General features: G+C 36.5%; 1 protein-coding gene across 1 annotated transcript; it reads left to right on the top strand.

Moving 5' to 3' along the window:
• The first annotated feature begins 9232 nt into the window (after positions 1 to 9232).
• On the top strand, positions 9233 to 24445 carry LOC134742805 (histidine-rich protein PFHRP-II-like). Its single transcript, XM_063675992.1, has 7 exons — positions 9233 to 9323; positions 9746 to 9982; positions 10473 to 10639; positions 11623 to 11755; positions 19845 to 20186; positions 21464 to 21630; positions 24319 to 24445. Exons 1-7 carry the CDS (start codon positions 9312 to 9314, stop codon positions 24374 to 24376), a joined length of 1116 nt encoding a protein of 371 aa, XP_063532062.1. The 5' UTR covers positions 9233 to 9311; the 3' UTR covers positions 24377 to 24445.
• The last annotated feature ends 2448 nt before the right edge of the window (positions 24446 to 26893 follow it).

The raw sequence follows: 26893 nt of genomic DNA, 5'->3' as shown, positions 1-26893 counted from the left end.
AAGATACTGATTTAAATAATTAAAATTTGTTCTATATTTAGGCCCTTGCAGCGTTACCTAACCCTGGGTTAAGCTGTTAAACCTGGAGTTACGATGGTTACCAGTACAATTTGACACTGGGTTGACGGTTTAACCGCTTAACCTCGGGTTAGTGGGATGATGCAAGTGGCCCTTAGGCAGACTGGTAACCATGGTAACTCCAGGTTTAAACGGTTAACCCCGGGATAGTGGAATGGTGCAAGTAGGCCTTAGTGTACGATTTGGTGATGTCAAATATAATTATGTAGGTTGATTCAAAAGATCTATCGCCAAAACCTTGAAAAGATCTATCGCCAAAACTTCATTATTTTTCGCAGGCATTCAGAGCTGTTCAGAGCCCCTTTTGTGAATTGGTTTGTCATTATTCTAATGTACCTGCCTATAACAAACCCATTTTTTGTTTGAAATATTTTTTTATGAAATAGAAAGGAGTAAGTGACACAAATTGAAGGAGCAAATAATAAACGGTCAACCTATGTTAATATTTACATAACAATGTAAAATATTGACATATTAAGAAACACCTAGTACGCAGCTAGTACTTCAGTGTTGCGAGAGTTTATTAAAATTCATCTCTTACCAATAAAACAGGCTGGTATAGGCGTTTTAATCGCGTCTATAGTACTTCACTGCTCTAGTTATCAAATCGATACATAGTTGCATTGACCGATCAATCATGACTCGAATATTATTCAACAACACACAAATCTCAGTTGAGTAAATGATTATATTGATATCGGGATTTACTTGACGGACTAACAATTTCATCACGTCTAAATTACTCGTACCGACTTATTTTAAGTACTCAATGAAATTCTAAAATCTACATAAAGTTGTATCTAATTAAATGCCGTTTTGTTGCCTTACTTTCATAATCGACTACCGTATTGCTCTCTAAACTGTTTGCTCAATTTCGAACGAAATATTACCTCTAGGCACCTAACTAAGGACCTATTAGGTAGTTAATGCGACTGTACTAAACACATTCAAATGGTCTGCAGTAATTCGAAACTGAAAATTAAACAAATTACCTTTTCTTGACGTAGGTACCTACTTATTACATGTATGTACAAAGATATGTTTACATATTTTGCCGTATTACAAAGGAGTAAAGTGCAAAAGTGTAACCATATCTTTGACGTCAACTGTATCTAGTACCTACCTGTGTAAAAACTATGGATATTATTTAATGCAATAAATATCATATAATTTTTTTTAAATAATAGGTAGACCAGCACGCTCCTGAAACTACACATCGTTCCCTTCACCGAAAACTTTTAAAATTACTTGTCCACATGGAATCGGAATTTAAATCAGTGATACGGTAAGTACCGAAAAACTCTTTGGTAGGTAATAAAATCAGTAGCTAAGTAGATGTGGTGGTCAGCATTATCTACATTTGCTGTTAATCTCTGGAAAATAAGTTCTATTCAGATAATTTTCAACAACTCGCCTGCTTAGGGTCGGACTAAGCTAACTCTGACTCAAAAGGTGGCGATGTCATCACTATATAATGTCAAATTTCTATGACGTTTATACCTTTGTTCTGTTAAGTCTGTGCAAACCATAGGGACTCTAGCAACTTATATATTATGCTGACTGTAAAGTATTCAAAGTATTCAAACCGACGCCAACGATCTTTGTTTTGTAAAGCACACGCCTCACCGCTTAGCTATTATCGCTACAAAACGTCTTGAAAGTTTACCTTATGTCGAAAGTTTTAATTTCTAGGGCAGTAATCCTGATCCAGATTTTACGCCCATGCTTGATAGATACCCTATCTCGACAGCTTGTTTTAAATAGATACTCTATTGCGACTACACGCAACTACTTAGACAAGAGCATTTCTTAATATGCACAGCCTTTTACAACAACTTCATTAAATTTAACCAGCAATTTTAAAACTCGAATAGATTTATCGTTTGTGAAACAAAACATTGTATATTAAGCAAAGTGCATTTAAGTCATTTAACAATACAATCAATATCACAAAGAGTAGTTAAAATGCCAAGTTAAAATGTCAATCTACATTAATTTTATTATTATTACAGCAGTTTTAGGTTGTTTGTCATAAATTAAATCAGAATTAGTTTTATTATAATTAAACGGGACACAGATACTTAAACTTCGGTAATGCGATTTTATTCATAAATAGGTATTTTTATTAAATTATATCGCGTTACTTACTCGGCAACAAGCATGAAACTCGGCAATATTGAAAATAATACATACAGGTTGTGTTTTTAAGATAGAGCATCGAGGCAAAAACTGAAATAAATGATTTAAAAGAAATGGGTACTGTTAAAGGATTAATGGATTTAAACGACATGAGTGGAGAAAAAGTTTTATTACGGTAATTGATATAGTAGCTTCTAAAAAATAATTGTATCTCTAGAACCCGAATCCTAGGTACTATTAAAATTAATCTATATAATTAGTCAATGAGTACTTAGAGTGGGTTAGTACGGAGAAAGTCAATATAAATATGTACATAAGTACAAAAACGTAAAGGACAAAAAAGTCAAAATATTTAATCCCTAGTAAAGTAACTTATGTACAGTCAGCGGTAGAGAAAAGGTACCACCCCTGCATAGAAGTTATATGCAAACGTGCTAAGCTAATAGTATTGCGGACTGAACATACTATATATTATCCTTTTTTAATCGACGTTGTGACTTCTGAACAGTTTTAATGACGAAATTCGATTATTGCCAAAATTGGCCTGGTTAGATTGTTGAGCCTTCATTGAAGCTTTAAAACACCGGCCTCGTGACTCTTAAAACAAATTAACATACAGATTTCCCCATACTGTACAACTTGTATTTATTTACGTATATTATAAGATCGTTTTGCTTCCTTTATTTGCGCCAAAAATGATAAGGTAACTGTGAACTTGCTTATCTGAAACTTTACGCTATTCGATAGGCACTACTCGTTCCGAGGTACGTTTGGAGGGTTTGGTACAATAATACACGGTATTTACGACATTTACGTAAATAATACTATTTACTTTACTCTCGCTACTAAACTAATTAAATAAAACCTTACGAACTTAGAAAGAACATTATTGAAGTATACAGGACGGCCGGAAAAACCTTTTAACTTTGACTATAAATTCCGATTCTATTATGCCTACCAGTAATCAACAAAATTACAAACATTTCCCAACTCATCCTATTCATTTAAATGCCATTCGCCACTTAGTAAGATATATCAATTTTATTGTTGTTGTTGTTAGTAACAAGTTAGTAACAATGCAGTAACAACAGTTGTTACTACACTGTTTCCAAAAACAAAACCTCTATTTATTTAAATGTATCCTAATCGTAAAGACTGATTAAAAAACACGGACATGAATTACGATTATTAGAATTTGACAAAAGCACCTACCTCCTGATAATGACGTACGCAGGTAGTAAATCAATCATGAACACAAATCGAATTCAAATCCTGGTGCGTAATGAGATTATCTAAAATACGAGCAGCAGTCAACAAAGACCGACGAGAAAATAAATGGCTCTCGATGTCACGCTCGATTAAGTGCGGGTGACTAACCTCTGAACTCAAATCAAGCCTTTCAATAAGTTACCGGCCGCCTTGAAAACGACAAAGTAAACCTTTCCGTGTATGAAAATAGTTATCTTTATATTATCCCGCTTCCGTGACCGCTTTGGTATGGATACAATACCCACAGAAAAACAATGGCATGAGATTAGTCTAGGTATCCTTCTCGAACATACGACTAAGATAAAAACAACCGTGAACCGTGAAGTAGGTAGTCTTGAACTGATTGCAAATTGCAATCCGTTGAAAGATCCTTTATCCTAAATACCTTTGCGGTAGAGTGGGCGGTAGAATAGGTTCAATAACTACAAAATCTGATTTTAAACAATTAAATAAGTTATGCACGACGATCGTGCAGCATTAATACCTACTGGCATTTCGAATGCCGATAATATGCAGGAATGTCGTAAATCATTGATTATTTTATGACTCAATTTACATATTACGGCTACTTGCACGAAATTATTAGCTACTTAAAAAATTTATGGCGCTACTAGTACTTTTTAGGGTTCCGTACCCAAAGGGAGTACAAAACGGGAAAAGTGTAAAAACGGGAGACTACGCTGTCCGTCAGTCCGTCTGTCACCAGGCTGTATCTCATGAACCGTGATAGCTAGACAGTTGAAATTTTCACAGATGATGTATTTCTGGTGCCGCTATAACAACAAATACTAAAAACAGAATAAAATAAATATTTAAGTGGGGCTCCCATACAACAAACGTGATTTTTTGCCGTTTTTTGCGTAATGATAGCGCAAGTCCGACTCGCACTTGGCCGGTTTTTTTATTACTAGTACTTAGCGATAATTTTCAGTCCCAATTATAAATAAACAATGATTTTTATGGGTGACTAAAATACATGCAGCGATCTTACAACACCAAATTTATGATATCGACTCCCTGTTTGTGATCATGTTACGAGCATCGGTTAGGAAACGGAATACCTAACGAAGTAACGAATAGACGCCCGCGCCGCTGACCGCGTGCGGTTAATATTTAGACGCTCGCAGTTCATTCGATACAACATTGTCGCAATAACATATTGTAATGCTATTATTAACTGTTTCATAAATAGAGATCATACAAGGGCATAGTTTTTATTAATTATATGCAGGCTATTTACTCGTAGATACGCATTGTAATTGATTGCTGGTATTGCTGAAAAAGTAAATTAATTTCGATGAAAATTATAGATAATTACTGAACTTTAATAGGTCTACATTATTTGAAAATGCATATTTATGCTAAACGCTAACATCACTTGTAACATTTATCTTACGATTCTGATTGAACTTTATGTAGGGAAACGGAAGAATTAAGGTACCTGCACCAAAGAAGGCCTATCGTTATTTTTATTTTATGTTTATTATGAACTTACAGTTTTGTCTATGGTATCAGCGAACGCATGAACCCATTAACACTTCTAAAAGTACCTATGAAATTTTTAAATCAGGCAAGCTTAAGACCCGGGACTTCTTTGGTGCAAGTATCTTACACAGAATTGGGTTTAACAAGATACTTTAGAATGTCGAATTTACCTTATCAAGAAAGAATAGCGCAGTGTGGCAGACTGTCAGCTACTTTACAGACGCCATTCCGGATGTCAACTGCAGCGGCATCTACGCCACCGCAGTAATGTCGCGACAGTAATGCAGCTGCAGTTGACATCTGAATGTCACCTTAACGTTACTGCGTTCGGAAAACGGAGTTTTTTTAAAAGTGGTCGCGGTTTTTTGAATCACAATACGGCTGACATAAATTTAAAATAATTAGCGATCTTAAGGCCTTCCTCGAGGGACTGTATCGATTCGAATGCTGTTTTTGACTTTCGTTCGATAGAAAAATATCACGAACACAGTTCTAAAATACACAAATTTGTAACAAATTACGCACAAAAGCTAAAAATATGAAAATTGCTTCTAATAATCGTCAACATTATGTTTGAGGGAACGTATCGATTACTTTTTATTTATTTAAACGCAATTTTTTTTTTTTTCAAAAACATGATATCCGCGCTCGCACTTACACCTCGCTCACGCTTACGCTCAGTGAGAGTGAGAGAAGAACACGAGCTTACTGAGCCTTAAGAAATACCTAATCATGTTTGCTTTCTTCATCATTATATTATTTATCATTGTTGGGTTTTACGAGTATGTTGAATTAAATAATAATAAAATAGGTAAGTAATATTGTACAATTTATTATGAACGCTATTTAGGGTCGGTTGCACCAAACCGTCAGTCAGCGTTTTACCGTTCGCTAAATTTTATTGAATGGAAAGTTTGATAGTTCTCTGCTGCTTGACGTTAATCAGTCTGTTAATTGTGCTTGGTGCAACTGGCCCTTAATTAAGATTTCTATTATGATTATTATAATTAATTTTTCCCCTCACTAGCTCGGAAAGTTGTCTTTTATCCTTCAATACAAGCGGGGAAAAACGCGTTTTATCCACTAGTGGGGAAAGTAATTTGACCTTGGATGGAGCGTGTTTAAGTAGCTTGAGAGATAACAAAACGTAAATCGTTTATGATAAATTCGTTCGATATTAATTATCATTAAATAAATGGTTTGAGAATCTAATAAAAAATACCAAATTTAGCTTTATTTAATGATTTTAAGTCATAAACCTTAAAATTCCATAAGAAACGTTTGTTTTTTTATAATGATGTTAAATATAATTCTGAACGCACAAGTTGAGTCGATGCAATTTCAAAACGCATCGTTGACATTTCATACGTCAGAAATGTCAACATTGTCAACAAATTTTTTACTTAAAAACTTTTCTCACCGACTCGCGTAAAAATACACAACTTCCAGAGTTTTCTGTTATAATATCGTAAAGAAATGAGTGATTCCAGTGATGAAGATGATCTAACGCCTGTGGATGTTGCATTTTCCTCGCTATAGTGAGGTGAAAAGTTTTGTGTTATACACGGGCGCAAATGTATTTTACTTCTCGTGTGTTGAAACACTCGCGGGTAAAATACAACTTTGCACCCTTGTATAACAAATAACTATTGTAATGTATTCTCGATAGCTCTTTTTCACTTTTTCTGGTTCTTTTAAAGTAGTGTGACTACTTAAAAAACACAAATCAAAATAAGTATATTTCATAAAATAATTTGATTTGTTCCCTAGTTGAATGAACATGATCGCAATAAAATATATGAATATGAAAATATGGATGTTTTAATGTTTATTTACACACACATTATGTTATTTCACTTTAGCAAGTATAGGTAAGGTGCTAGATAACATGTAAAGTAACCTTAACTTAAAGGACTCACGTTAGACCGGGCCGTGACCGGGCCGGAGCTTCCGGAGCTTCGTTTTCTATGGAAAGCATCACGTGATCACCTGTCATGTCATAGAAAAGTAAGCGCCGGAAGCTCCGGTCACGGCCCGGTCTAACGTGAGTCATCCTTAATTCGGGTGCTTTTCGTTTAATTTTAAGAACATTATACATATTGATTTGTGTTTGTGCCTCGAATTTTTTTAACAAAGGGGCACTGTGGGCATTCGGTAGAGTTTCACCTTCATGAGGCACTTAATGAACCATAATTGGATTTCATTGTCACCCAATTATTGTACTAAGCATGTATATTTTTAGTTAAACAATATTGCAATCACACTGCTCAATAAAATTTAATATACTTTGCTTTGAAGTGCGTGGTTGGACTGTGAAATTAATTAGGTTAGAGCGTTAGTGGCATATCTAATAGCCGTTGAGAATCAGAAATTTAAACGCAAATTTTATTTAACTATACTTACCTAACGAATGTTCCCGATAGGTTAGATCAAAGAGTAAAGTAAGTATAATAGGTAAAGATAGCCCTCTTGAAGCATTTTATGGAATCTCATTTGAAAGCACCATCTCTGATTTGCTCCCGAAACTAACTATGTGTGCGTGCACATCTACATATATGCATCCGTACGTGTACTTTCCTCCTACATAATATTAGGTCTACTTGGGCGGTTTACAAGTTGATTTTTAGTTTGATTTCTTCTAACATGAAAAATTTTTGATAACAAGATATCAAACAAAAAAAATGCCTCGTAAACCGTCCAAGTAGACCTTATATGTAGATGTAGGAATGCTTTTAGAGTGGAATTAATTTAACAAAAACATAATAGAAACTGTAATAGATGTCATATATTAAAGAAAAAGTGACGAAGCGCTCCAGTGGTGAAGGGGCCGATTCGAACCGGCGTCTTTAGCTATCACGGCTAACGCCATGAACCCCTATTAGGCCACCTCGCCACTACCCTTGTAGTTTTTAATTTATATATAGTGACTACTTAAAAAAAAAACAAATCAAAATATTTAATAAAATAATTTGATTTCTTCTCAAACTTGTTCAAAAACATATTAGTAAGTAAAGTAAAGTAAGTATTTTTATTGCTTTCAATTTGGCATACAAAGATAGTATCTAATAAGAGCAGGTGTAAGTACCAAGCTGGTACCAAGTAGGTTGAATCTATCGCTTGCAGGTTCTGACTCTACATAATCTACATATATCAATTTTCTTAATTGTCACATTAGGAGAATTTGGGGTAATACCTACGCCACGCCACGCTCTGCGCTCCGTACACAGTTTGCTCCAGTTATTGTTTAAAATTAACACGTGAGTAATGATGTCATAATTCAGATCCATCTTGTAACTGAAGAATTTCAGGCATAGGTATTATTTCTTGTTTCAGCAGGTACCAGGCAGGTTTTAGCGATAACACACCGCCTGTTGTCTACCATAGTTTAAGTGCTTAATTTGTATGTCATGTCCTTTTTTATACTGGTGAGCAATAAAGAAGATTTGTATTGTATTGTATTGTACCTCCATAGATGCGCAGGATGCGCTCTAGTTCCTTCCAGGAATCAAATCGCAATCAAATCGCATGATTTTTTGCAGAATGTCATCGGTCTTTTTCATAGCTAGTCTTTTCATCGCTAGCTGCCGAGTGCGCCAATTATGGTACTTCCTTTTTAATTTCTAGAATATCTAAACCTCCGGGCATTGCACTATTAAAATTTTAAGCCTTCCAAAATGGAAATGTGTATTAACACGTTGCTTTGTCATTTTTACAAGCAAACTTAAATATCTGAATAGTCATTAAAAAAAGCCAAAACTTTTGGTATTTCGCAAAAATAAAAAACGGTAAACAATTTTATAGATTTTGCGAATGTCACTTACAATTTTTTATCGTGATGGGTTGGTGGGGTTAATATGAACCATTACTAGGATTTTTTTGCCTTTTCGTCAATCTGAGATTCTGATAATGTTATGAAAAATGCCCTATTTAAAGACACTCGTATATGCCTAGAGGCACTAATTCCATTTCTAACATTTCGCAGACAAGTCGCTGATAAAATTGTCACAATATCACAAAACTGACAATATCGCTATAAAATCGCACTGCAAAATGTGTTACCATCACAATGAGCCTGATGCTGTGTATCAAATCTGGATCCGGCATTACTCAGGCAACATCTATAATAACAACTACTTGGTGCCTATAGTGTCGCCGGAGGGCGCAGCGGCGGGAGGGCGGTGAATTATCGAAGGTATGCGCGACCTCGCGGTGTCAAAGTTACGGAACTGAAGTGACCGCCCTCCCCACTCCCTAGGACAACGGCTCCGTTTTGCTTTTCATATAAAAGACATAGTCCGAGTCGATAATAGTATCAGTCACCTGTTCTGATTAAGTGCAAAATGTTCACCAAAGTAAGTCGGCAAGCATTTTGTGTGAAATTATTTTGAACAACAAGTCCTTAGAATATTAAAAAAAAAGTTATTTAGAAAAAAAATTATAACTGGGAAATCAGATTAAAAAGATTTTCCCTATCCGAGTCTCCAGGAAAATGTAGTCTTCTATAATCTAGAGGACTAGTTACATCAGGCTTTGTTCCATTTATCCAATGGGACGTTACTAGATCCAAATCTTTAACTCAACACAATTGAATGTGTATTTACCAAAAAGCTTTTTCTGAGCATAAATTAGAATTAAGCTCAGTCTACCTGCTCACTGGGTCTCTCATTGATTAAAGGGTCCACAGGTTTTCATATAAATTAGATACCTAACGTGTAACCACAGGCTGCATCTAAATTTAACAATTCCACAGCAGGTAACCCTCTTCTGGTTACAGGTGGTCGCCCTTAGCGCCGTGTTGGCCGCCGCCAACGCCGGTCTGCTGCCCCTGCACCACGGGGCTACCTCCTCGCAAAGCATCATCCGCCACGACGCGCCCGTGCACTACGCCCCGGCTCACTATGCCCCCTTCGCGCACCATGCTCCCTTAGTCCATGCCGCTCCCCTCATCCACCACGCCCCCTTAGTCCATGCTGCCCCCATTGTCCACGCTGCCCCCATCCACCTTGAGCACGTAAGTTTTTAAAGAAAGAAGCCGGTTTTCTAACACCGTTGTTAACGTTCAATAACTTTTTTTAAGTGACACAAAACGAATTAGTATTCGTATCATTTCAATCCTGGGACATAACCCTATAAGTTGTTTAACCTTTCGTGTCAAAAAATTGCCATATAAATAGCAATTGTGACAACTTCACGTTTAAGTTGAATATATATGGAGCAGATCTGCTCCTAAGCATACGAAAGGTTAAGCTGCGTAATCGGGCCAGGTAGGTATATACTGTGATTGATTTGATATCAGTAAGTTCTATATATTGCGAGTTAATTTTCTGATCTGAAATTCGTAATTATTTTATTTCAAAACCCGTAGTGTTTTTGTAATGCATGCTTAGTTGAAATTCCATTTTGCTCAGTGTTACAACGCGAAAAACCAACTGGATAATGGTGCGGTATTGTTAACAACCTGAAACGTAAAATATATTTTAATAGCTTTTATATAATTCCAGTCCCACCCCAAATACGACTATGCGTACTCCGTGGCGGACCCGCACACCGGCGACCACAAGTCGCAGCACGAGTCCCGCGACGGTGGCGCCGTGCACGGTAGCTACTCCCTGGTCGAGCCTGACGGCTCCGTGCGCAAGGTCGAGTACACCGCTGATGACCACCATGGGTAAGAGCACCTTTTGATTTTATAAAACTTATGACTTCGATACAAGCATCATACAGATATTGAGACAAAATATTTTTTTATGTTCCTGAAATTACGCTTAATTTTAATATTCAATAATAGTATGCCTGTAACTACGAATACTATATTAAATGCTTTTAAATCTTAGTTTACCGGGGACTGCAAAACAAAAATAAAACGTTATTTGGACTTACAACAACAAAAGACTTGCACATCAACATTTTGAGCAGCTTAAGTGGAATGTTTACTACTTACCAAAGAGAATGTATAGGATAGAAGGGTAATGTCATAGTCAATTTTGTAGTTACAGTAAATTGACTGCCATCTATCGACACACGACTAAAACTAAAAATAAAAATATCATAAAATGTATATATATATATATGAATAACTAAATCATTTTTTGATTTGTATTTATTATTTTTATATGATGTTGAATCATGTTATTTCACTGATATGTGTTAAAATTGTTAAAAAACAAACGAAACCGTCAACGCTATCTAGGCCAAAGGTATTGGTGGTAGCGCCATCTGTGCGAGAATCAAATTTCTTGATTTCCGAAGCACGTTTTTTCCTTAGACTATATTCATTTTATACGGAGTTATATAGGTCTTTGCTACTTACGTAATAAAATCTAGTTTGATACCGAATACTGATCATGTCATGCTTTTAACGTTTACAAATTTACTCCCATGAACATAATATGAACACCGTTTGACAGTCGAAGAGCAGTGATTAATATTATCCACTGCTTCGAGTCTATTATTTAACCCTCATGACTTTCTATCTACCACAATCCACACTAATGGACGGAATGGATGGATGGTTTCAACGCGATCATCCACAAGACCTCCTGCCACCACCCTTTTAAAAAACAATAGGCACCAAACAACCTAACAACAACCCAATACTTTGAACCTTATGTCATTATATGCCGCATCTGAAGGATTTGTGTCTGTTTTCAGTTTCAACGCGGTCGTCCACAAGACCCCCGGCCACCACCCCGCCCCTGTGGTGCATGCCGCCCCCCTGGTCCACGCCGCCCCCCTCGCGCACCTCGCCTATGCCCCGCTCGCGCATGGCCACCATGGACTCCACTACTAAACGACTTAGCTTTATTCTCGTGATGGATGACTGATGATTGTGATATTTATGTGTGCATAATGATGATGATGTTAATGAGAAATGTGATTTTATACTCAACTGTAAATAAATACTCAGCTGCTGAACAGTATTCTGTTGTCTTAGTCAACCACTAAAGTACCTAACTCTTAACTAAACCACGACTAAATACGATCATAAGTATCATAACACGATTTGATCTGAACTCAAAATAAAAGGCGTCTAAATTAATCCTTCTGCTACTAATGCACTACTTATCGTGCACTTGATTCTAAGTAGTTGATGTCAGTAATTTAATTTCAGTATATAATATATATATACATTATATATACATTATAGGTATTTGTAGTCCAAATTAATTTGATATTGTTAGTCAATTGTTTACATGGTAAGTGTAAACAAGTAGGTACAAGTAAATAGTACAACTCTCTGAACTCTCTCTCTCTTCCTAGCTATCTATCCCACGTGGTGGTGGGGTCAGCTTTCCTGCTTAACCTTCTCCACTTCGCCCAACAAACAACATTACAACACAACACAACAAACAACAATAAACTAACAACAACAACATTATCAACAAATTAAAACACCGGGCTGTTATTATCTTTCGTGGCTTTGTTCAGTGTAAGAAAAAATTGCTTGTCATTATTTCGGCATTCGAGATATATACGCCGGGTGAGAATAATTAAACATTAACCTTGAACGGTGAGCTAAGGTATTAGAATAATAATTTGTCTAGTTATACGTAGGACGCAAGTTGCGTGCCCCGCTGGCTGTGAAGTTTCGGCGAGATAATTACACACATTATATGGGAACTTGTGAAATAAACGGTTGCTACTACGTATGCTCAACGGCCTAGAAAAACCTTTATTACGAACGCAGTTACATAGTATCTTTTAGTGGGTTTATTAATGAAGTTACGTAGGAGCATTTCAGTCAATCCAAATCAATCGTTTTCATAAACAGAAGCTGACCTTTACGGCAAGGACATTTAACTTGACATAATTATTATGAATTGTACACATTTCCTTTTCCTCTAAGTCCCATACAATAAAGCCAATTTAAATGTAATCACGGCTAACGACTACCAATTCGCAAGCTTACACACAAATCACAATATGAGTAGAAGTGGTAATGATACAAATTGCCACGATTGTCTTGAAAGGTACAAGCCGACAAAGGTTAGATTACGAAATGGCACCGCGGAGCGTAGTCATTACAGTGCTACCTAAGCTGTAGAAACAGAAACATAACAGGTCTATGTGACATAGGTATTCGGTGTTTCTACTAGAAATACCGAATACCTGTTCAGTCGAATTTATTTCTACACTCACTGATCAACTCACATTGGTTATGCTGTAGGAAAACAATGCAAGCTACAGAAGTAATGCATAATTGTTTTCTTTCGTATTTTCTCGGAAACGTTCGTATTTGTTATGCATCTTCAGTCAACCTCAGTATTTTTTGTACCGAGACTGACTGAAATAGCAAGACACTTTCGTACTTTTCCGTGAAAATACGAAGGAAAATAACTATGCACTACATCTGTAATGCATAATTATCCTTAAGTTCCTTAACTTATTATTATCCTCTTAGAAAGCATAATCTAGCGGCCTTCAACAAGGAGGAGTTTTGGGGGAAGGGTGTAAAGTTCCGGCGGTTCCGCGGCCGGGCCGGTTCCCTGACACTGCGGGGTTGCGTCATACGCAACCATGATGTGTTTTGTAGTTTTTAGTTTTAATAGTTATTTGTGCAACAAGAGAGGAACGTTGTTTTTTTTTGCGAGTGTTTATTTTGAGTCCCGAGAAAGCGAGAGTCTATAATTGAATCACGAGCGAAGCGAGTTATTTTAAGTTAGAATCTTGAGCGTAGCGAGGGACTCAGAAACACGAGATGGAAAATATATTGTTTGTAACATACATGTATGCTAGTTTTAGTTTGAAGGTATTTATCAATGGGCCACTAGTTGCCTGAAATAAAGTTTTTCATTTTATTTCATAATGTACCTACCTAGTTACTTGTTAAACAAACTAAATCGATTCCTAACCACTGTGACTTCTCATTCCTCCTAATCCTAACTCTTGCCGGGTTGCATCATAAAATTAGCTTATTACAAATATTTGTCGTACACCCTGTTTTTAGTTGTTAGAAGTTAGAATCCTATTTCCTAAACCGAAAAGAAAACTAGATCTTATTTGTACTTCTTATCTATGAATCCAGATGCCCGTAACTTCCTCGGTTATTCAAAGGAGGATTGGGTTAGGTACTTAAACTTCTAGCTTCTTTACCTAACCTACTTTTCAACAACTACCTATTTGCCAATATTGTTGAACATTAACCAACTCCAGTTTTCTACAGAAACGATGTTTAAATAGCCTATCATAATTATAATAGAAATACCTACATAATAGCATCTTTACTTTTCATCTAATTTTTACAGAAAGAATCGGTTTTGTCATCTACGGACCATATTACCGAATTTAAACTGTTGTGAGACATACTATTAACATTAAATAATTTCACGGTTTAATAGACTCACTTGTTTTAGTCACTCGCGCGACATGTTTATACTATACCACCATATTACATTATTTGCAAAGTATACAAATGCCGTCGTCGACTTCGTCTTGAGACTTCGATATAATCAGTCTGTCCATATACTCCATATGAACAACATCCTATTCATAGGAACAACACCAGTATTGAAAAAGCGGTTAATAACTTTTGATTATCTACTTATGCCTGAGACTAATGCATTTGTTTACTTACCTATGTTGTATAAACTTAACGGAGTAAATGAATATCGATCTCTTTTCTTCTTATTTCTTACGCATACATATCAGCTGCATATACCTACGTATAGCCAAAGGTACGGTCAATATACATTAGCCCTATGAACAAAACAACATAAGCTCTCTTTTAGCAAAACGAATCCAGCTTACCAATCTAAACAACAACAAAGCTTTGTTATCGCGTCAATCGCATTAGGCGCACAGCAGCGACCTTGGACAGATAACATCGAGACTATCGAGAGCGAACTGCATCCGCGCTGACCGCCTGACCGAGCTATTTTCACTTTCCTACCGCACAACGTGAGCGCGAAAGTGAAATTGGACGAGATAAAGGTACTGAGGAAGCAATTTTATAGTCTGTGTATGTGTGTGAAACCACAGCGTATGGGATGAACTCGTGCATTGAACCTATATACGATGTGATACCATCATGAAACTGAATTGTAGGGACATTATGAATAAAATAAAATAAACACTTGAAACGATTTATCCATTGAATATGGCTCGACGTACCTATTCCAACATCCATTTTTTTGTGGACTACATTCTTAAACTCTGTAATACCTATGTAAATATATTACATGACAAAGTACAGTTATTTATTTATATAATGATGTACATAGTTCTTAGAACACACCTAATGTATTATGAACATGACTGCAATACAATAAAGAATAAAGAATAAGGATATACTTGTAAAGGAAAAGTGGAAAACTCCGGTATACCAGCCCGCCGCCGCCGCTCAACTCAACCAACAACTGAGCTACCGAAACTTACCCGTTGACGCCGAATATTTGAACCTAACCCTTATAAGCGCATTAGGGGGGTGAGCTTTCCACTTTTCCTTTATTTCTAAGCATTGTGGCTTCATACAAAATTAATTTAATAGGGTGCATTGGGGTAATTCCGAAATTGGGTATATTCCGAAAGTTTATAAAAACTACCAAACGCAGCGATATTTTCTTACTGGCACCATTACTATAGACGCCATTGTTATCGGCTTTGACGCTGCAGTCGCCGTTCGTCGCTGCTAGCGTAAGTGAGTGAGCAACGTGCCGTCTCGACAGACAAGTGATTTTCGCGCCTTTTTGGGTGATTCACAATAACCCCAACACTCTTTTCTCGGAACCCAGGGAACTTATTAAAATAATTGTTTTTTAGTATTATAGGTTATTGTCTTTTACTATTGATTGAGGGAAACACGAAGTCCACGTGTTGTTTTTTATTTTGTTTCGGAAATACCCCTCTGGGTTTATTACGATAGACGTATGCATTCGTAATAATCACACCTTTCATTTTCATAGAAATGGCCAATGGTTCTCAAACTGGGTACATAGTTAGGATAAAGAAATATTTAAATATGTGAGGTTCATATTTTCTTGCAATATTCTATCGAAAATATTGTTTGGCAATTTACAGGGGTAAATCCGAAGTAATCAATCCGAAATGACCGTATAAGCGAAACTATTAACAAAGTTTACAATATTATAAGTAAGGGGCAATTACAAATGAAAAATAAATATGAACCATCAGTCTATAAGTAGTAAGATCTATTTTTTAACTATTTCGGAATTTTAACTATAAAACTCCCGTGAGACTCAAACATATTAGATCCTCGACGACGAAGACGGTGAAGACGGTCCTCGTAAATTGGACCGAAACATGTCGAGCTATTCGACTTAATAATACGTGAGTGACCCGGTATAAAATAATCTAATATATTTCGGAATTACCCCAAATGTCCAAAAAAGTGGGACATGAAAATAAATATGCATAAAAAAGAAACAACATTGTATGTAATGTCCACAAATCATAAGTCTGTTTCATCAATGTTCAAGAGATACGAAAATATAGGCAGTACAATTTAGAAATAAAATATTTTTTTACTGATATGCTGTTGTTTACTCAACTCGTCAAAATTTCTATCGTAATTACCCCAATGCACCCTAATGTTATCCTAAAGGGGCCCACTGACTATCAGTCCGCCGGACGATATCGGCCTGTCAGTTAGAACAAAAATTTGACAGTTCCGAACAACTGACAGGCCGATATCGTCCGGCGGACTGATAGTCAGTGGGCCCCTTTAATGTAACAAGTAATGCGTACTTGAATATGTTTTGATAGTCTGTGTACGCATGTTTATGTTATGGGCAACTTGATTAACTGGGCAGTATAAATAATGACCGGTCATTATGAATAATGCCCAAGAGCGTCGAGCAAAGTGATAAATTTATTACTTTGGCCCCTCCATATTAATAATGCCCGCTGATAAATTCGGTCGCGCCGTGGTGGAAGCAGTTTATTTCTGTGGGTGTAACCTAATCTAAGTAAACCTACATTTCTAAAAACAGTTTTTTACTGTAGGGGGATTCAATTCTAACCTAACCTAAACCTAGTTTTCTGTAAGCAGTTCCTTTCTGTGTGGAATTGCAGTTCTAACCTAACCTTAACCAACTTTTCTAAGCTCATCTGTTTTATTACATTGCCCAAGGTAGGGTGGTCATTTCATACTGACCGGTCAAAGTGATTAATCATGCAGTTTTAGTTACATTGCCCACTTGTCCGGTCATTATTCATAGTGACCGGACTTATCAAGTTGTCCGTAACATTTATACTCGTCTATGAGTTTCAACGTAGCGTCGGCGTCGCAATGAATGGATTTATGAATGAGTTAATATTAATGATGTCTAGTGGCAACCGACAACACTAGGTTTATATTTTTAGCTCAGTAGGCGATATATATGGCCAATAGTGGAAATGATGATAACAACCATAAAATGATACCATACTATTTTGGGAGGTTGGGCAATCTTGTTAAAGGTTAGGTTAAGTAGTTAGGTTTCACTCCACTCTTGATTCATTTATATTGGTTAGGTACCTCCTACGCCTTTTTGCGTGACACTCCCTATCTTTTCTTTTTGATTTGAGACACTGTAATAATTACGTCATTAGGTGAAGATCATGTCGTTAGATCAAGTTATTTGTCTTCTCAATGTAGTTTGTTACTAGTAAATCTACCTCTTAGGTGCATATAGTGTAAGTAAATACCACCAACCTAGTTACGTTACTAGTGTGGGTCAGACAGTCAAACGGCCATATTTAAATGATAGTAATCGCAATTGGTAACCGCGAGCATTTATAGGTCTGAGTGTATATTGGTCGAGATAATTTAGATTAATATTCCTTAACTTTAATTTTATTAAACTTGACGGGCGGAGATAGAAACATGAAGTCTACGTAGACACTGTGGACGGGATTTGAGAATCGTGCAGCGATATTCGTGCTGCGGCCTTATTGCCTACCATTTTAATGCATTTGTGTCACATTGCTCCGGATTGGTGTTTCATTGGTATTTCTATTACATAAAATTCCAATCGGATGATTGTACCTTTGTCAAGACAGTAGATATAGGTAACTGACACTCTTGTTTAAATAAAGAGACTCAGCTCGGTTCGATATGTCAGGGAAAATACACTATGGAACCGTAAATGTTTACTATTAGGCGTACTCTATTTTTAACTATGGGACGTGAATTCGATATTTATTAGATATGGATCGAATTCATATCCTATAGTTAAAATTAGAATTTATGCTTGAATGTTAGTATGCACTCGCTCCCATTATGCTTATTGTTCGTAGAAAAACGCTATACAGAAAGCCATAAATATATCACATACCTACCATATATCATAGAGGTATCTATCTATATGTAAACATTGCACTTAAAAATTAAATCGTTAATTAAAATATTTTTAATGAAAATCGACAGTTTCTTCTTGAAGGAAGCGCCTCGTGACGAAAGAGAGTGATGAAACAACAAGGGCAGCCTACAGAACAGAAAATACGAGGACTAGGTGTTTATGAGGCAGAGGTTCCAAACATTGGATAAGCATAATTTTTTGATAAGCAAGATTAGTTAAGCTACAGCTAGCTTAGTGTATCTTGCTTACTAGTTAGTTAAGTATAAAAGTTCAAAGTTTTCATACTCGTTTGTCGTGTACCTAAGTAAGAAATAGTTTAAAACAGGTTCGATTTAGTTTGCAAATGTAATGAACTTAAGGTTGCCCTACGTCCAAATTAGCACTTTCAGCACGGTTGTGTATGGTTTTTTTCATAATTAATACTTTTTGCAATTCATTAATTGGAAAAATTACAGTGAATCGATAAATGTAGTCACCAATGTTATGTTAAAACTATCATGAAAAGTGCCTTGATGAAAAGTAGAACGGTAAATGGACCTAACTAAATACATTATTCGATAAAACAGCATTAAAGCTTTTAAATATTATCTATTTTAATGACTCGACCTACGACCTGTTTGTTAACGTTTTTATGATTAATTGTTATTTAACAATCCTAGTATTTATACACGATTACTATTTCCATGTATAAATTAGTAAAATAAGTAAAACAACCCCCCGGTTGCTTACCCCTGCGAGCAGATGCACTCTACCATAACTTGCGCTGTAGTCACAAGCTGTTAAGTATATTATTGCAAATAGATACCAATATAAAAACCAACATACTCAACCACCGTATCATTATTGTACTGACACCTCAAATCAAGACATCAGCGGTTCAGCACAATGTGTCTCAAAGTAGGTTACAAGTGATATATTATTTAGCCCTTGATAGTGAAGTGCTAGGTACCTATTTTAAGTGTTGTGTTAAGTGTCCAGTTTTGTGCTAAGTGGGATTGAATGGCCTCTTCTGTCATAAGACGAAGTTGATAGTGTATGAATGCTACTTATGAAAAACCACTGAGTTACAGACGCTCAACTACAGCGCTGCGCGCTGCCAGCAACCCTAGTCAAGGCAGTAAAAATGTGTCACCCTCACCCTTGAAGAGCCCCAAGTGGCAAGGCGCGAAGAGGGATTCCAAACGTTTATTTTGAGAAGCTGCAATCCTCCGCAACACATTACGTAGATAGCGGCTTTTTCAAAATGTTTGGTTAAATGCCATATTTGAAGCTTGGTTCAATACTATACCTATTTAACCGAGCTTTCCCCCGAAGTCTGACTACTTGCCTTATTTGTAAGTTCTTGACAAAAAGGTAGTCAACTAAATCCTCCTTCACCACAAACGGTGTATAGATTGGCTGAAGTTAGGCTTAATTAATAAATAGATTATAGTAATTTTAAATTTCATTTAAGCATATGGATTCTGTGGTTGTTCTGAAATTATAAGAAGCGGGCTTAATAGGGCCGATATGTACAACAGTATAAAGGTCCTGTAAAATAATAAATTTAAAAAAAATAATCCTTCTTCATTTCAGGTAGCGTTGTTTAGTGTGCTAATGGCCGTCTGCCATGCAGGTTACATCGGGTTGGATGCGACCTCGTCACAAACTGTAGTTCGCCACGACGAACTCGAGCAACACGGACACATTGCACATGCCGGACATGTCTCACATGCTGGTCATATCGGAGATGTCGGCACTCCCATCTATGAGCCGAGCTACGAAAATGAAGCACACTACGAATACCAAGACCCAGGATACAAATCTGAAGATTACTATCACGGACAGAACGAGGCTTATGAAGAGTACTCCGCTGGCGTTCTACTTCATGGAGCATACCAGCCTCTTGCAACATACGCGTCCGGATACAATAACTACGTAAGTTTTATAACCAATAAGTACTGTTTGGCGCACTGCTCCTTCATGACCTATAACAAACGATAGCTATCATCCAACTCCTAATATCAAAGTTGAAATCTAACGTGCATTAGTTCTGAGAACCACATCATAATTTGACATTTAAATTTTTACAAAATTACAAGCATAGCAGTTTAACACGTACCCATTTATTAAAGTGTATATTTGAATTGAATGCGTTATCTTTGAAGTAATTACCAACACAAATGTCTTATTTGTCCAAACAGTCAGACAATTTGCGGCTGTTCTCACAAGCAGTACTTGCATGGCGGAAAATGACTATGTACCTGCCGAAAATGGGCGTACGTTGTATTGTTACGTGTCCGGATATTAAATATTAAAAATCGAACTAACGACCTTGGATTTCAAACAAATTATTCGTTAGCAGCCGAGTAGCAGATATCGTGTAGGATATGGCTAATCTAGCTGGCGTTTCAGAAATTACTTATAATGGTTTGCGGTTAACGAAAGGTACGATAGTCACGTAACGATAACTAGAGGCGACCGTGAAATGGAACACTCCAATGCTAAATAAAAGGAATTTTATATGTTTTAATAGTGTCGCAAGAGATAACAGCGCGTACGTAGCCAGGCTCGCGGGTGGCGTCGGCCGGACGGCTCTTTTTGTTCACCTTCTCGGTTGGGCATTGACCTGAAAACGAAGTATTACAATTATAATCTAGGTAGTAAGGTTTGTTTGGTACACCAAGTGCGTTGAGCAACTCACTAGCGCCTTACAATGGCGTATGACAAAACAAAACCAAACTAATCATAACCACCTATTTCGCTGTGAAAGTACATACAGCACTAACTAAAAACAATAGCAAAGTCTGCGCTTGTTCTTCTCAGTCAATTTACCGGATTGCCTTTGTGTTTTAGCGGAACGTACAGTTGCCATCAGATATATCGGAGAGGCCGAGGTGCTCACAAATATCTAAACACGCCTCTATTGTCAAGGCGTTAGAGTGCTTGTCCAGATATTTGTGAGCACCTCGGGCGCTACGATATATCTGATGGCAACTGTATAGGTATACCTAATGTATTTGTTATACTTGAAATATTGACAAACAGCCCGTTTTTGTTTAAAGAAACGTCACTTTTGACACTGACACATCTAATCCATATCATTTCTAGACCTAATATTTGACGTACCTATATCTTAAAGTTCGCATCGGGCCGAAAGGCGGCATTAGCGTTTTGTGTGATGTTTAAGTTAATGAGATTTTTTTATATTCTAGGCTCCTCCGAAGTACCACTTTACGTACTCCGTGTCGGACCCGCACACCGGCGACCACAAGTCGCAGTTCGAGGCGCGCGACGGCGACGTCGTGAAGGGAATGTACTCGCTGGTGGAGCCGGACGGCAATGTGCGCACCGTGCATTACACCGCTGACGACGTCAATGGGTAACTCTGGCCACCCATTTTTTTCTGAATAGACAAATTGAGATTATATCCGGATGGGGACTGCAGTTCCGTTGCTGGCGCTGCGCTGCTTGCATTGCAGTTGCATTGCAGATGACAAAGACGATCTTTACTAATTTAAAGGGCTTAAGCCTTATGTTGCTGGTCTATAATTTAAAAGGCCTACCAGCCCAATTTAACACTACGACAATGTACGTTTAAACCAGGTCGAAATCGTGATTTTATTTAAGTGCATAATAGTGTTCTCCTGACGTTACAGCTTAGTTTCTTTTATGGCCTGCCTAACCTTATCAATATGGCTACGATTGGCGCTCCTAACACCCTTAGGTAATTGTAATTAGCAGTCTTATCTAGATCTAGGCTTCATTGCGCATGCACATAAATCATGTCACGGAAAACCTAAGCCATTTAATGGACCTGAATCCAGCCCTTGAGCCTACTAAAGCAAGGTTTATGTAATTCTCCGGATTACCCAACGATATTCATCGAGAAAAGTTTTGAACCACTTTCGTTTTCCTAGTTGGTAATATAATATTTTGCTCGTAGCTTGTAAAATACAAATATTTATGAGCTCTTCAACGTGATAGGTTAATAATTCATAACAATACTCTAAACAAAGTTATTGCTAATAAGGCCTTTGTCAAGAAATCCAGCTACATTATACAGGCTGTTTTTTATAGGAATGCATTTTTGTGTTTTACAAGTTTTAATTTTATCCATCTACCCTTTATCTAAATGGACTGTTGTACTTAAAAATAAAAGTTTTGGAGATCGAAAAATTTTAAGTTTAAGGTACAAAGTCTAAAAACAATTCGGCCACGATATTATGTGTTCTTGAGAAATATAAATACTCGTAGTTACATATTTTCTAATGTAACTACTAAACAACTGCAGTTATTCAGTGGTAATAAATCAGTTACTAGACAATCGATACTGAGACAATAAAGTTTTGAACCCACGACCTTTGCAAATGCACACTTACACAGGCCATTTACAATCCATTGGTCGCACAAATTAAAGAACAGCGAGCGTAACCCAGTTATTGACATGAATCGAGTCATTGATGCCGAATGGCCTTGATACTGGCATCAGTTTAGACCGAAGAACGCACGACCGATTCGATTCGCTTTATTTGCTTACTTACATAATACAATAATACCCAAACAGAGCAATTCTCCGATTACTGTTCACCTTGTAAATACATTGACGATGTCGTTATTGAAACATAAAGTATATTGATATGACATGTTATTTACAAATTCTGCAATATTATAAGTAAAACTCGTAAATATTGTTCCTGTTTATTGCTCATAATTATTGGTCCAGTTTTTAGCAGATTAAATATTATGTACTTATTAAATGTTTTGGAATTAACTCATATCATTTTATTTATTACGATAACATTTGTTAAGTAAATAAATCTAGGTATTAAATTTAAAGTAGACACCACTCTGTATAGTATATATATATATATACCACTCTACCACCTACTTAAGTACATGTTCGCTAACTACGGACTCTTATTTAATGGCATTTTCAACAGCCGGTGTTTATGACTAATTTACAATTTCGACATAATTTTAAGGCGTAAACACATTTCAACGTTGTCATACTTTTGTATTCATAATATTAGCCTTTTCGTTATTACTCGTATAGCTACTAGCTACAAGTCTTTCCGCCGAAATTATTGTCAACAGATACTATCGAAAGAACCAAAGGGAATCCAAGTACTTAATATTTTCGATTTTTTTGTGTGAATTCTCCCAAATAGTATTTCTACGGCAAGAGTCATCATTTTAATCAAAAATATAAATAACAGTTTAAAATCGTCACACAATCACAGGTTAAGTCTACTGAATAATTTAAATGTACCAATAAAATACGTACCTATTAAATTATTAGTCATTGTATTGCATGATATTTCTCAAGAGATTTACGGAGAGGTACGGTAAGAATAATTAATTCCAACCCACAATATAAATTACAATTCAAAATTATCACACAAATACCTATATGTTAAGTCTATTAAAATATGCCAAGAAAATACGTCAAAGTTTACTTAAAACAGAGAAATATTTATTTATTACGTATTGTAGAGCTCGCTAACTAAGCAGCCATTAGTGGAATGTCTCAATTTACAAACAAGGTATGAAGGTACTAACGACCAGTTAACGTACCATACTCTCGTCACATTGTCACGCTTTTTCACATTCTCACACGTATTAAAACAATCTAAATGAGACCAGTTAGGCAACGTTTGAGCTATTTGCATGTTTCTTATCACACTCAACACATTTAACGTAAATTAAAGTGTGTTTACGATTAGTTATTATTAGGTTATAAATGTACTTCTAGAGTACTATGAAAGCGCCCATTTTGCCCTGTAGGGTTTTTCCTAACGAGAAAAAATGAAAAATATACACAAAAGATTTAAAACAATTCGTAGACACTAATTTTAAACACGGATCAGTTCCATTTTGCTTATTTTAAGAACCTCCAGGGCAAAGCTGCTAGGCAGTATCAGTTTAGGGCAAAATAATATTCATGTCCATTAAAAAATATTTGGGGTTCTAATGAAACTAAGGTTATATATAATGACGAAAAGGTATCTAAGATTTTGAATTGACATATACGTGGATAAATGTAACTGTATGTTTTATTAATTTCCAGATTCAATGCGGTGGTGGAGCGAACCGGCCCGACCGTTCACACGACGACTTATCACTGATCTCTTATATTTAATCAAATTAGTTGATAAGCTCCAAATATAATAGTTATATAACTTACCTATAGTGGAAGAGCGGTATTCTCTTAATACAAGTATTTACAATACTTAAAAAGAGATACTAGCCCAATTACCGAAACATTGTATGCTACCAATTTTTTTTTTTCAATTTTTTAAAATATAACATGATTTAATCGTTAATAATAAAATATTATGTTCTTGTTTAGTAATCATTTGTGTTTTTTTTTATACTACGTCGGTGGCAAACAAGCATACGGCCCGCCTGATGTTAAGCAGTCTCCGTAGCCTATGTACGCCTGCAACTCCAGAGGAGTTACATGCGCGTTGCCGACCCTAACACTCCTCTCCCTCGAGCTCTGGCAACCTTACTCACCGGCAGGAACACAACACTATTAGTGGGGTCTTGTGTTATTTGGCTGCGGTTTTACTAAGCGTTGCATAATAATTTAGGTAATCTAAGAAAGAAAATAAATTCCAACGTTACCTACGAATTCGGGTATTCTTTTTTTTGTGTAATTTGACATTTATATTTATGTAATTATTTTTTTGTAATTTTGGGTTAATTTTATTGTTTGTAAAAATTGACATGTAAAAGTGCCCCTGTGGCCTATTTGCTGAATAAATGTTTGATGTTTGATGTTGACCGCTGATTACTAACGATAGTTCTTACAAAACAGGAGAATTAAGACGCGTATTCACTATAAACATTTTGTTTAAAAATACGGTTTCAGAAACAGAAATCACATGTTTCTGAAACAGAAACAGTTGCGGTAAACATTGTTGTTTATCGGTTTATCGCCATGTTCATTGTATCTCAAAGCGAAACGACTGCAGCAGCGTAAGAGCGTTTTCACATTGTCCCATCCGATATCGGATGTCGGAAGGAAGTAAACTGTAAGATATATGTGTTTCTCTGTATTTATTAATGCATTTAATAAATCATTATTGCTAAAAACGATAAACAATGCAAAAAAGGCGGACTTAATGCCAATGGCACTCTCCTGCAGTTGTTTTTGTCATAGGTGCCTTCCGACATCCCATATCGGAAAGGCGCTTCCGATAAATTCAGCCATGTCGGAGCCTCCGCCCGCTGTGGGAGCGATAATATCTGTTTTTGTCCGTATATGTAGGCATAATGCTTGTTCTAGTGTTCGTGACTGCTAAAGACGGCGCCCGGGAGCGCCGCTGCGGCCTGACTACGCGGATGTAGGATCCTACATCCGATATCGGATCGGACAAAGTGAAAACGCTCAAGGTGACGTTTGGGTGTCAACACAGTTGGAGTCGGTCTAATCTAACTCTGCAGCGCATTTGATAGCACAGACTGTGAAAGTGTTATTTTAAACGTCATAATTTCATACACATTTGACGTTTATGATATCCATTCCACGCTCTGCGCTATCAAATTCCCTGCAGAGTTATCTTGGTCTAACTCTACATCACTGTTGCGGCGTCGTTGTTGCCATCGCTGTATCAGTCAATTTACTTGACAAAATCAACGACGGAAAGAACGTCATAATCGCGGCAGTAATGCAGCGCCGAAATTGACAGATATAGCGCCGACGTGCAACAACGACGTCGCAACAGAAATGTAGTTGCAGTTGGCGTCTAAACGTTACCTTTACTATTGCTGCTTTGACGCGAGCGATGTCACTGTCAATTTCGTTGATAACTTGCGTTGCTATCGTTACTGCTTTGTTGGAGAGATTAAAAAAAGTTCAATCTTTCATTCATTTTATTATTCGCCATAAGTCGCCATTCAAATAAAACGTAACATCCGAATTCTACTTTGATGCCCAAAGAAGCATGGCAAAGAAGTATGGCAGCGGTCAAATAATTCCAATATTAGGTGTTGAAGTCATAAATAGCAGCAAGGTGACAGTTTTCATAAGCATAACGCTTCATGAATTAGTACCTAGTAAATAGCGCCACCTACAACAAAGATGACGCATTATGGGTACGTGGTGTTGTATGGATATTGTCAGTCTTTTATATTTTACTAGCCTTTATTTATATATGGCTATTAAGCCTAATTACTTGGTAATTTATAGAAAATATATCTACCAGCAATGTAAATCAAATATAAGTAAAATCAGAAATCGCTGATAATGGGTGGATAGCTGTCTTATTATCAGGCATCGTAAACTGCGAGCGAAATCCATTGAAATGACGTATGACAACCAGTTACAACCCTAGTTTTAAAAAAAATATATACTTTTTAAATTATACTACTTCAATGGATTTCGCTCGCAGTTTACGATGCCTGCTTATTATATTATATTGCGAGTAAAATATTAGTGTGGTTATTTTTTTTACTTTTCGTTCCCGTTCAAACATGTGACGATAAATATGCATATTTGATTTCGACACTGTATCTGTATGCTGTTAAAAACCTACATGTATTGCAATTTGCAATTGATTGGTTACTAAATTTAATACAAGACCATCGGCCTTAAATACCTGTGTGGGTTACCAAAGCGGATTTACGCTGTGTCTACT

The sequence above is a fragment of the Cydia strobilella genome, chromosome 7 (assembly GCF_947568885.1).
Source record: "Cydia strobilella chromosome 7, ilCydStro3.1, whole genome shotgun sequence".
In the NCBI taxonomy this organism is placed as follows: domain Eukaryota; kingdom Metazoa; phylum Arthropoda; class Insecta; order Lepidoptera; family Tortricidae; genus Cydia; species Cydia strobilella.
The sequence above is the reverse complement of the archived record's forward strand: the minus strand, read 5'-3'. Positions and strand labels throughout refer to the sequence as shown.

Coding starts and splice junctions, on each gene's coding strand:
- LOC134742805 (XM_063675992.1), top strand. Junction 9,983..10,472: donor CCCCCATCCACCTTGAGCAC/GTAAGTTTTTAA, acceptor ATATAATTCCAG/TCCCACCCCAAATACGACTA. Junction 11,756..19,844: donor ATGGCCACCATGGACTCCAC/TACTAAACGACT, acceptor TCTTCATTTCAG/GTAGCGTTGTTTAGTGTGCT.